Source organism: Gasterosteus aculeatus, chromosome 4 (genome assembly GCF_964276395.1).
Source record: "Gasterosteus aculeatus chromosome 4, fGasAcu3.hap1.1, whole genome shotgun sequence".
NCBI lineage: Eukaryota > Metazoa > Chordata > Actinopteri > Perciformes > Gasterosteidae > Gasterosteus > Gasterosteus aculeatus.
In genome coordinates, this window is record NC_135691.1 from 4,212,564 (window position 1) to 4,224,947 (window position 12,384).

Consider the following 12,384-nt stretch of genomic DNA (forward strand, 5'->3'; position numbering starts at 1 on the left):
TCTTGGTGAGGAATCGAGCTGCAGCGTTCTGGTTGACTGACGTTTTACAGAGACCTGTGAACACACCTCCACAATAGTCCAGTCTACTCAGGATGAATGCAAGTTCCTCCAAATCCTGTTGAGACACGAGTCCTCACGTCCTTGATAGAATTTGAAGATGATAATTTGCACATTTTGTATTCTGAATCCATAATATACAACATGATTAAATGAAATTGTGTCATGATACTTGAAGGGGTGTTATTTATGGGGACAGCACATACCCTGTGCTTGTGCCTCAAATTCCGTTTGCAAAGGCCTCCTTCACGGATGTGACAAGTGAACCTGGCGATTTGAAACGACTCGTACATGTAACAACCGCCCAGAGCAACAGGTTGATGCTGCTTCTGTTGAGTTCGGGGATGTGTGGGAAATGATTAATTAGTTATTCTCCTTGCAAGCAGTTAGTTAACTGTTCTGCCCTTTTTTGAGCGCTGTTCATTGTGCAAATCGGCCCAACGGCCGGCCGGAGGGGAAAACGTTTAATGTGTCGCCAAAATGACACCGTTTATTAGAGCTAGAAACAATGATTTTTGGAATATTTTTCCTGCGATCCTTGATCATGTGTGAGAAACAACTAAAACGCGTTATTTCATCAACAACATTTCACTCTACACGTCCCGTATGAAATGTTTTATCCTAAAAAAAAAGCTGTCACTTCCTCCATCTCCTTTTGATACAGTTGTGGTTGTTGTGTCGAGCTGTTTTCCACGCGTTTCCTTCTCTGTAGCCTGAACACGTCTTCTCCCTCCAGATCGAAGAGGAGAACGCGGCGCTGCTCGCCGCTCTGACCGACAGCTTGGATGGCATGGTGGACGCCGAGGTGGGCGGGCTCTCCGTCTTCCCCACCCTGGGGGAGGAGCCCGACCAGGAAGAGGAAGAGGAGGACCGTCGTCCCCGCGGCGCCGAGGACTTCGGCCAGTCCATGGGGTCCGAGACGGACGACCCATCTCTGGTATGAACGCCTCCTCTTTCCGAGGCCATGGTTGTTTGGATCACAGACCCCCCCCCGTTTCTCCCCCCCCCCCCGTTTCTCCCCCCCGAATCTCCCCTCAAGTATCTTAATCTGTGTCGATAACCTTGATGTTTCCCCTCGCCGGGTCCGCGAGGTTCAAAGTCCCCCCTCAACTCCAGGAAAACACGAAGTTTGACCTTTCCTCCAATCCTGTTTGTGTGCAGAGTGCGTCTGTGTGTGTGTGTGTGTGTGTGTGTGTGTGTGTGTGTGTGTGTGTGTGTGGCGTTCTGTATTTCCAAGTTGCACGCGTCCTTCCCGAGAATAGAAGGAGAGACGAATGGCGCCGGACTGAGGACGCGTTACAGATTCTTACTCAAACGCCTGCTGAGGAGTTTAGTTAAGTTTGGTTGAGCGACGACTTGAAGGCTTCTTTCAGGAGTATTTAACGGTCGGGTCGGTTTAAATGGAGCTGATGTGATGACGTCTGACGTTCTCAGCTTCAGGGCGGGCTGTAACTGGATCGCGTTTAGGATCAGGATCAGGAACAAACTTAAGGGAAACGACCAACTTTGTTTCCCCGCCCTCCCCCCCCACACACACTAAACCTCCGTCTCCATCACGCGGGAACCACAAACCGCCGTATCCCTCCACAGTGAGCGCCGTGCCCTACTTTCACTCCGCCGCCTCCGCGGCTTGATTGAAGCAGGAAGCTTTTTTCTCTGCGATAAATGACTCGTGATTGCTGCTGTTACGCGGCCTTATTGCACTTAATTCCACTTGAATCTCGCGGCAGAGGAGGGGAGCTGCTTGCGGGGTTTTTTTTGTGCGCTGCGATTGTTGTGGGAGCCGGATGCCCGGAAGCGTAAAAACTCAACGGAGCTGCGTTGCCTTTGGTGACGCGGGCGAATCGTACGATTTAAACAAAGGTCATCGAGGGTCAGTTTAGGTTTTGGAGGCGATCTGCAAAAAGACCACGTCTGGACATTTTGGTGCAGATATTTAAGTTCATCTCCAGATGAATTGTGAATTTTTTTTTTTTTCCCAACCATTAATACTTTGGTTCATTCCTCTCAGACTTTGGCATTAAGCTAAAGCTGGTTGAAACGTCCAGATCTTTACATTTAGATTTTGAATATACGGGGAACAAGGACAATAAGGGGCTGCTGTCACTTTCTTTCTGTCGCTATCTGCACGTACGCTGCATTATGACCAGAGTGAAGGCCGATCCTTCTAGATCGGTGGAAGCAACCTTGCCGTCCCGCCCCGGCACTGTGTGTGACCTCCCCCCTCCTCCCTCTCTCCCCCCCATCGGCTTGTGCTTTCTGAAATAGTGTTACAGTGCAGCAGAAAAGGCCTCGACTCCCCCCGGACGCGGAGCGCTGCGTCAAACCGCTCGTTGCCTCATTCCTCCTGACAGCTGGCAAGATAGACCGCTCTTCCCCAAGTTCCCCCTCACTCACTCACGTCTCTATTTTCCTGCACGCAACCACATACTACTACTACTATTACTACTACTATGGCTGTCAGTCTGCGGCTGCTCCCTGTGAAGTGGTTCTGTGGAGCGCGGCGTGCGGCGTTCGGCGTTCGGCGCCTCCAGGCAGGCAGTTTGGGACGAGTCGCACCTCCGATTGCTTTTTTTTCCGAGCTCCCGGAGATCGTCGTCACGTGAACCACTGATGAGAAGTACTGCTGTTTTTTTTTCAAAGCACCAGAAAGAAAAGTCACATTTTAACTTTTGCCTCTTCTTTTTTTTTTTTTTTTAGTTTGAGACATTCTCATTTTTACTCATGATGCGTCATGAGCTGTCACACTGTATTTATTACTCCCTCCACTTAGCCGCAACCCAGCTGTTCACTATTTAAATAGATGTTTCAAAGATTGTTATTGTCATTTACACACGCCCTGTGTATTGAAATTCTTGTGCTTGCCTTTCCGGAAAGCCGACCAATTTTAAAATTAAAATAAAAATACAATATTTAAAAAAATTTAAAAATGAGGTACGGATGAGGCAGAAATTAGGTGAGGAGGAAAAGTGCAAAACTGAGCAGGTTGTAAAAGAAAAAACTTAAATTAAATGAAATGAGTGCAATATAAATGAACAGTACAGTAACAGTGAGTGAAATCCTAACAAGCTAAAGTGCAGAGCAGTGTGGAGGTTATAGAGTCCTCTCAGCTGTTGATGGCTCTAATGGCAGTGTTTGGCCTCCTTCAAGTACATATATTTATATCAGCGCTGTTTTTCTTCTTCTTCTTTCTAAATACATTCACCTCCAGCGTGTCAGAGGTTCCAACAGGGAGCAGAACTCTTCCATCGAATGTGAATGTGCATCATGGCTTTTTCATTGTGTTTATATCAGTGGCAACAAACAGCAACCTGACATTCACATCCACTTACACAGAAAAGCCTTGTGTAACAACATCAGGGTGCTTACTCTACCGACGCTGCCAGATGTGTGTGTGTGTGTGCGTGTGTGTTTTTGTGTGTGTGTGTGTTTGTGCTCCATCCCTTATTTCCATCGGTGGAGTGGTTCACTGTCACATGACTGCTGTCACTCATGTGCTCGGTCATGAGTGTATCGCTGCCCTCTATTGGTGAGAGAGGAAACTGTTTGTGTTTGTGTGTGTGTGTCTTGTGTATTTGTGTTTGCGTGTACAAGCTAATCTGTTTGACATTTTAAGAGCTTGATTGGATTCATGTAAAAAAATACATTGTTTGTACATTTTTTGTGACCCATCACAATTTTTATTCCATATTCGAACATTAATTGAGTTCAAATTAGAATTTGAACCAGATTAATTCTACCACACAACACCACTACACTACACTACTTCTCTGCAAATACCTCGGCCTTTTCTCTGTGTATGTGTGTCATATCCCCTGTAGGTGTGTGTGTGTGCGTGTGTGTGTGTGTGTGCCACCACAGAACAAGGCCTGCATTGATGCCGCCAGTGCAGCTCTGGAAGGCGTCCAGAGTGGAGTAGAGTGTTTGAGGGGCCTGAAGCAGGCGGGTGGAGGGGTGGTGGTGGTGGTGGTGGGGCGGAGGGTGGGGGCTCTTTCAGTGTTTCACACAGACACAAACCTTCAGTCTCCTCTTCATTCTCCTCAATGGGACTCTCAGAGGAGCATCGCCGGGCGCTCTGAGCCAAGTTGGCATCGGCCATTTGACCCAGAGAGTTTTTCCGCAATTACTGTCGCACTCGTTGAAGCGTTACGAATAAACTAGAATCCCCGGAGAATCATCTGTAGACAAACAACTGACGTAAACCATGAACCTCCTGCACGACTTTCATAGAGTCACATTATTATACGTCTCATCGGATTGATTCAAGGGTTTCCTCTTTAGTGTCTCAATCATAAATGTAAACGTATGCATGGATACTGGTTTTAAGAGGAGTCTCAGAGATACTTTATGAAGCCCTTAAATGAAGAGGAACCAGAGGAGTGTAGGCACGCTTGATATATACAATATTTAAAGAGGTTCAGGTGCCGTCATTGAGCCCCTTTTTGCATAACAAGGCGGCTGGATAATGTTTGTAGCGTGCTTACATGTGCCGTCAGTCATTTTCTGAAAGCCAATAATCACACAACGTATCGTTAAACATACTAAAACAGAACCATTACTTATTTATGTACAGTAAATGAACGAGAGTTCAGAGATTGTGCTGAAGATGTGGAGCTAACGTTAGCACAGTGCGTTAGCACAGTGCGTTAGCACATAACTAACTAGCGTGCTAATGATTGTAACAGTAGATAAAGGGTCCAATTGTCTCCTGTTTTTCTTCTGCTGAGTCGGTTCTGACTGTCTGGACCTTTTTATTCTACATTTAATGCATTTAGTGACAGTGTGGCTCCATTGAGGCTCTACCAGCTTGACTAACTAGCAACAAATGATCCGGTACTTCTCATCCGAACATAAATTAAGGGATGAATTTATCATTGAGATTGTCCCTCACTTCCACCCTGGCAGCCGTATCACATGAAACAGCTGTATAAATTCCCAGCAGGGATGGACTTGTAGCCCCCGAGGTGACCACAGGGCCCTCTGGGCTTCCTGTGCCGCGAATCATTCGATTCAATCCTCAATTCCCGTCACATCTGTACTTTCTACACCGTCCTCTTCTGTAGCAAGCTGCTCTGCTTAGTGGGGGGATTTTCTCCCTAGGCTGATTCATATCAGCTGATAGCCCTGTCATGAAGCCAGGCACTGGAATAAATAGATGAATAGACAGATGAAAAAAGCAATGAGCGGACAGCAGGGGGGGCGGGGGGCAGTTGTGTTAATAACAATTTGAAAGGTAATACCCGGGAAAGATGACAGACAGCTGTGGGGGGGGGGGGGGGGGGTGGACGGAGAGAAGGACTAGTAGACGAGGATCGGGTGGGAAAGGGGAAGGCGAGAAAAAAACAAAACAGAAAAAGGAAACGGGATGAGGATTCAAGGAGAGGAGGCGAGGATGAAGGACAAGTGTCCGAGAAAATTGTGAAGCAAAGGAGGGTGGAGGAGGGTGTTGGTTCCTAATGAGGAGGCCACGCAGGGAGTGGCCGCTAACTGAGGAGCAGAAGTCGTATTCCATGATATCGCAGAGAGGGGAGAGAGGCGGGATCCGGCTGCTCTAAGGAAACGGGAAGGAGCCGCGTGGCTGTCAGCGTTGGCGAAGTGATAAATGTACAGTATCTTGACCTCGTGGCCTCCTCTGCCTTTATTCCCTTGTACAAACATCCATCCTGCAGGGAGTTAACAGCTGACGGAATATAGATTAGAAATTGAAATGAGCTTGGATGACCCCCCCCCCCCCCCCCCCCCCACCCCTCTTTCTATCCATGTGGTCACATAAAGACATTATTACATTTCCCACACACAGAATAAAACTGATCTCTCCCGTCCTCCTTCCTCCCCCAGCTGATGAAACTCCTGCTGACTCCTCCCAACGTGCCCGCCGCCGCCGACGCCCACAAGGACAGAGTCCACGGCCATCGCTACAGCAACAGAAGCCTGCACCTGCGGCCCTCCAGACCCCCGGTCAAGGTGAGGCGCGGGTGGCTGCTGTCAGCGGTTATTGCACGTAGAGAAGAAGTCAGCATTCGATTAAGCTGGATGAATTGCAGTAAGCGGCGATTTTCGCTGTTGTCTCTCGCGCGTTTAGTGAAAACATGCCGAGTGTCGCTGTGCACAGACGGATGGTTGGCGGTAAACTGTGGCAGATTAGAAAACGCTTACATGGTTCATAAAAGGCAAATGGGTCTTTGATGTTTGCTGGATGAGCTGGAGCTTGTTTTTTAGTTTTCCTTCTCAGTGTGTGTGTGTGTGCGTGTGTGTGGCGATCTTGTGAGATGTGCATCGTCGACATCAATCCCACATGAAGTCGTTTCATTAGGCTCCAGTAATGGTGCCACGGTTTAATCATTCATTATTAGTTCAGTGGCTTCGCCGTGAGCCGTCAGTGTTGGACCGAGCTCACAGGTCGTAGGTTAACATGAAATCGTTCAAGGCAAAAGAACCGTCTTCCAAAATCCAAAAAAATGAGAGATTTCATTTTACACTAAAAGCTGGTCAAGCCTCAGCTGCCGCCGCTGACGGACGTGGCGTCGGGGCAGCGAGGACGTTTGCGGCGGCTGCTGCTGCGACTCGGCAGTAATTGGGCGGCGGCTCGCGCTGGGCCTCAAGTGGCCGTTGATTACCGCACCGCTCGCTCGTCCCGCACGAGGAGACGGGATACCCGCGGGATGCAGGGCGGGGTGAGCCGAGCGGGTACCCATCACGTGACCTCCCGACCTGGCCCTCGCGCGCGTGCACGTGTGTTTGAGCTTTGGAGTGTTGAGTGACAGGTCAGAATCATCCTTCAGGTTGACTTGAATGTACCGCTTAGTGGTCCAGGCTTCTGTATCAAGGGCAGGAAATTGAAGATACACGATATTTTCATTTTCTTTTCCCGATTAACTGTAGATGAGATATTTATGGAGCCCCCTTTATGCAAGTATTTCTTAAATTGTTTCAATGTTCCAAAATTGGCGTTTTGATTGGATGTTTTGATTTACGCGCGCGCATCAACCTGATTTGCGCTCTCGAATTTTGACAGTGATTTGCCGCCATATTCTTCCACCACCCTCAGCAAGGACGTTCAGCTGAGGGACGCCAAATGTCACCAAAAGGTTTACAGGAAAAATCACCAAAGAGGTGATGTGGTAAAATCCCGTAAACATATCGTATCTCATGAATATGAATATATACTATATATATATATCACAAATGTTATAAAAAAGTCATGGTCTAGTATGTTGGAAAAACATCATCAAATATCATGTTATGTTTTAGATGAATGTTATAAAAAAACAATAAGGATTTACGGACAAATGTCCTTAGCGTGTCATTAAATATGTCATACTAAATGTATTTATATGAATAAATATAGTATGACATATTAGTGCATATATAGTGGTATAGTATAATAATGTCAAAGTAAAGTACCTATAGAATATTTTTATCAAAATCACAAAGGAAGGATGTTCAACGATGTTCAACGTTCAGTTCACTCACTTAGTTCAGGCTGAATCTTCGAGGTTGGAGATGAATTTGGGTCAACGTTTCCCACGGAGATAAAAAAAAATCTTAATCTAGAACATTGATGTTAAATATGAATTTGAGGGTTATGTTTTTCTCTGCACATCTCTGGTGATACGTGACTGTGGGCTGAATGTTGAGTCGCTGAATCCCGCTCAGGACGTTCGCTTGTCTCCACCCTCCAGGCCGACCTCCGTCAGCAGAGGAAGCCCCGGGCGGTGCGCCCCGCCGGCCACCTGTGCACCGAGCTCCACCGCCACCTCACCACGGCCCGGGACTCAGGGGACGCCCCGGCCCCGGACACGGAGGAGGACGAGGAGGACGAGGAGGAGGAAGAGGACGAGGACAGCGAGTCGGAGGAGGACGAAGAGGACGAAGAAGAAGAAGAAGAAGAGTCTTCCAGCAGCGAGGCGGAGGCCGTGGCGGTCGCGTGCGCGGCCCCCGCCGAGCCGCCGAAGCCCCAGTTCAGCTCGGAGAAAGAGCTGCGCTCGGTGGTGGAGCTGATCACGTACATGCACACGTACTGCCTGCCCACGCGCAAGCAGCAGGGCTGGGAGCGGAAGGACCGCGAGGCCGCCAGGCCCCGGGCCAGACCCGAGGGCCCCCGCCCGGCCCCCACCGGCTCGCACAGCAGAGTCGTCTTGGTGGCCGCCCCCGCGGCCAGCGGGGGCTCGGCCGGGACGGGCCCCCGGAGGGTCCCCTTCGCGAGGCGGAGGGAGGTGAAGGCCAACTCCCTCCTGCGCGAGCTCCTGCAGCGGAGCAGCTCCTTCGACGTGAGCAAGCCTTACAGACTGCACAGCCCCCCCTACTCCCACCCCGCCGCCGCCGCCGCCCCCAAGCCGGAGTCGCGTAAAGACTCGCTCTCCCCCGAGAGGAGAAGCGGCTCCTTGGAGGCGGCGCGGAGCGTCGAGGAGGCGGCGGAGGACGGCGGCTCCTTCTCGGTCCGGCGCTCGCGGCGCCTGGCCTCCTTCCCCAGCCGCTTCGGCAAGAGGCCGCGGCCTGGACGGGCCAGGGAGGGGGAGCGGAAGGGCAGGGAGGAGAGGGAGGAGGGACGGGCCGGGGTCAAGCTCCTGCCGACACAGGCGGGCGGCGGCGCGACGACGACGGAGGCGCCGACGGCGGGCGACGAGCCGGCCGCACCCTGCTGCCACAACGGTGAGGACGGACAGAAAGCGCGTTACCCATAATCCTCCTCTCAGCATAGCGACCAGTGTCACGCTTTATGTACCTGCAACTGATCACACACACACACACACACACGCCTCCACGGAGCAGCACTAGGAGGTCCGCACGCAGACGGGTGGGTCCTAAAGTTCTGCGTGGTTGTAACCTGCTTCTCATTGTGATTGCAGAGAAGCGAGCCTGCCTCTGCCTGACTCTCACCCCCAAATCCACAGGGTGAGTTCCGCCTTCTGTGCTGCAGCATCGTGGACGCATCCTGAGATCAATGTCTTTTGTCCTCCCGCTGAACCTCCCGTTGTTCACGAGGCTACGTGGTGCGGACCAAATAATCCCAATGAGTCGGCAGTGCATTACTGATTACCATTGATCTAAACTCCACTTTAAAATGTTGCGGTGCTTTTTTTTCAAGAAATCACCATCTCGCCTTGAAAAAAATCCTCTGCAGAGCAAACAGGTGAAAGATGAGAAAAATGAGAAAAACAGTATTAATATAAGGTCTCCTTATATTAAAATGTTCTAAAAAGTCATAATGCTAAATATTTGTAATTTACCAAGCAGACCAGACAGGAGAAACCGGCTGATGGTTAACGAACGTTAAACGTTGGATTAGTGTCCGTGGATCTGATGAATGCTGTAATCTGTGAGGCAGTGAGGCAGATCGCGAGGGCCGTCTTCGCGCTGCAGAATGGGCCTGAATCCGCGTCCTACGCGTAAACGTGTAATCTGAAAATCCCTCGTGAATTATGGCTCCTGGCTGCTCAGATCTCAACTTCCCCACCTGGCACCTGTCCGTCTCCTTAGTGGACGTGTCCTCTGGAGCAACCGCAGGAGCAGAAACCGAGCGCAGCAGCAGAGAGGAGAGAACAGGGGAGGGGACAGCCGAGCACATGTGGTCGCTGCGATAAGAAATGAGGAGCGCTGAGAAATGTCAGTAGCATTTACAGCGAAACATCATTCAAATTCAGCGGACATCAGCTGGAAGGAGCTTCTACTGGGAGACGTTTCAGGCTGTTGTTGGATTGCGTTTGACCGGGATGTGAAAAAGTACAACGTATTCCAAGATGACACAACACTCTTTAATTGATCTCTCTCTCTCTCTCTCTCTCTCCTCCTTTGATTCCTGTTGTCTCTTCACCAGCAGAGAGTCCCAGTACGGCAGCAAGCCTTTCGAGCAGACGCTCGGCATGGATCTGTGTGGAACAGCAGGTAAACGTCTCGCGTGGCCTCGTTCTTTGTTTGGGTTCAGTTTGAAGATGTCGTGCATTTTGTTGCCACGTTTAGATGTGCAGCTGGAGGCTGTTAGCTTAGCTTAGCACAAAGACTGAGAGCAGAAATGTGGATTCGTCCAATGGAACCAAACCGGTGAAGGGGGATTATGTGCCGGACCATTTCTTTGCCGGAGGGGGCGTTTACATCCGGCTCATGCGGGTCTCCTCTCTCTCTCTCCCCCTTTTCTTAGGTCTCACCCCTCCCACCACCCCGCCTCACAAACCGGTGGAGGATGAGCTCTTCAAACCGGCAGAGGGAGGAAAGGTGGGTGAAGGAACAGGAGGAGGCGGCGTCGAGGCGGCTCACGCGCCCTCCAGTACCAACGCCGCCGCCGCCGCCGCCAAGGGCTCGACCCGGCTGACCCGCGCCGCCCACCACCGGAAGCTCCCGGAGCAGACGGAGCTGTACGCCCAGCTGCGCCGCATGGGCCAGGCCGGCGACGGCGACACCCGCCGCGCCTTCGGCGACCACGACTACTGCGCGCTGAGCCTCGGCGAGAGCCGCAAGCGCAGCGCCGCCATGCTCGGCGCCATCTTGCAGGCGCAAGGAGGGAGCGACAAAGCCGGCTCCGCCCCCGCGCCCGCTGAGGCCGACGAGCTGGCGTCGGACGGCGAGGGGAAGGAGAGCGGGGAGGGGCCGGCAGCGCCGAGACGCCTCTGGCATCAGGGCGCGGCGGTGACCTTCTCGTCGTCGCCGATGACGTCACTGCTGCGCTGCCTGACGCCGGCTGCTGCCACGCCGCCGGTCTCGGAGGAAGAGGCGGAGCGCTCGTCTGCGTCCCGCTCACCCTCGCCCATCCTCCACCTGTGTCCCGACTCCCCCGCCAGCAAGACGAACTCCAGGTGAGACTGGGCGACGCGAAGAGGAAGGCGGAGGTGTCAAGATGGCGGTTCGAGGGGCGCAGATCCCCGTTGAGGTGTAGAGTCGGGGGGGGGGGGGGAAAGGGGGCGAGGCCACGCAAGTAGAACACAGTAGTAGAGTTTACGACGCTTTGTCCATCCTTTGGTTTATCGTCACCGAACCTTCAAGATGACGTCAAACAAAAGGTGCAGAAACGCACAACCGACAATTGTGTTTCATTCTTTTTACTACACAAATAAATGCACGTGCATATTGAATTAGGAGGCTGGTCTGATCTGAGGCCTGTAAACAGAAATACACAACACAAACAAACGGGGTATTGTCTACTTAAACGTAGGTCAGCGTTGATTTTATATATATGAGATAAAGTTTGACCACGACTGTCCCACATAGAAGAAGTCAGCGGTGATGTTATTTCTGTACATGGAAGACAACGGCAGAAGAAGAAGAGGGGTGGGGGGGGGAGAGCGGGGAGGTACTGCAGTAAGTGGGAGACAGCCCGCCTTTTTGCCGCAGTTCACCCGTTTCCTGATGTCTGACATTTCAGTTTCACCTTGTGTCCGTCCTCATCTCTCTCTCTCTTCTACTTTTTCCTTCTCTAGCTGTTTTAGTGAAAACTCTGAGATCACACCCGACGACAAGCAGAGGAACAAAGCCAAGTGTGACGAGGTACGAGGAGAACATCCTCCAGCTCCACTGCACCCTGTTGACTTAAAAGACACGTTTTAATCGCAGAACGCACCTCTAAAGGTCGAGCGGTTTCCTCCGCTCGCTCGCTGATTTTAAACGCGCCGATTCCCCCCCCCCCCGGGAATGCTCTGCAGGACGCGCCGCCGCCGCAGCAGCAGCAGCGCACGGTCCGTCGGGATCGCGCCAAAGTTCTTGCGTGTCGTACGTATCGTCGTTTGTCCTGACTGTTGCCATGGTTTCCCTGTTGCCAGGACAACTGCCAGGTGTTTTACATCCACAACCTGCCGACGAGCGTGACCCAGAACATGCTGAGGAAACGCTTCCAGGTTTTCGGCAAACCCGAGGACTGCAAAGTCATCATCTGCAACGAGTGAGTGTGCCGATGCGGACGGAGGAGATGCGGGAAAAAAGTGTATCACACGCAGTCTTTATTATCACATGATAGTGGTGTAGTCAAATCATGTTCCAGGGAAAGATCAGATCAGTAACAAAAGGGGGTGTCTTAGCTTTTAGGTTGGTTTCCTGTATCCTTCCAATGTCGCGCATCTGATTCTCCATCTCCACTGATGCAAGTAGGCAGCCAACTGGTGGTTACCCTTACCTGAAAGTGTCTGTCTCTCCACCTGTGTGACTGTAGGGAGCGCTGCGGGGTGATAAAGATCCGCCAGGCGGGGGTTCAAAAGCACTGGAGAGAGCGGGAGACTGTTTTCCAGAGCGGGCCCGCGGGCCTGAGGAGGCTAACGAGGAAACGCTACATAGATCTCGGTAATGAATTGTGACACGCTAACAAAGTTGTACTTAACGTGGCAAAAGTCTAGTACTTTCTCA

The 12,384-nt window shown here is 51.4% G+C and overlaps 1 protein-coding gene across 5 annotated transcripts in view; it reads left to right on the forward strand.

Annotated features, from left to right (window-relative positions):
- Nucleotides 1–12,384, forward strand: part of ppargc1b (peroxisome proliferator-activated receptor gamma, coactivator 1 beta) — a 56,510-nt gene that overhangs the window by 42,402 nt on the left and 1,724 nt on the right. For 2 of the 5 annotated variants that reach the window (XM_078101966.1, XM_078101967.1), the window contains exons 3-11: nt 794–994; nt 5,896–6,021; nt 7,740–8,709; nt 8,907–8,952; nt 9,875–9,942; nt 10,196–10,847; nt 11,469–11,535; nt 11,808–11,926; nt 12,194–12,321. In XM_078101966.1, coding sequence (XP_077958092.1) covers nt 794–994; nt 5,896–6,021; nt 7,740–8,709; nt 8,907–8,952; nt 9,875–9,942; nt 10,196–10,847; nt 11,469–11,535; nt 11,808–11,926; nt 12,194–12,321 — 2,377 coding nt within the window. The remainder of the gene's footprint in view (nt 1–793; nt 995–5,895; nt 6,022–7,739; nt 8,710–8,906; nt 8,953–9,874; nt 9,943–10,195; nt 10,848–11,468; nt 11,536–11,807; nt 11,927–12,193; nt 12,322–12,384) is intronic. The other 3 variants (XM_040173765.2, XM_078101968.1, XM_078101969.1) reach the window with 2 other exon arrangements.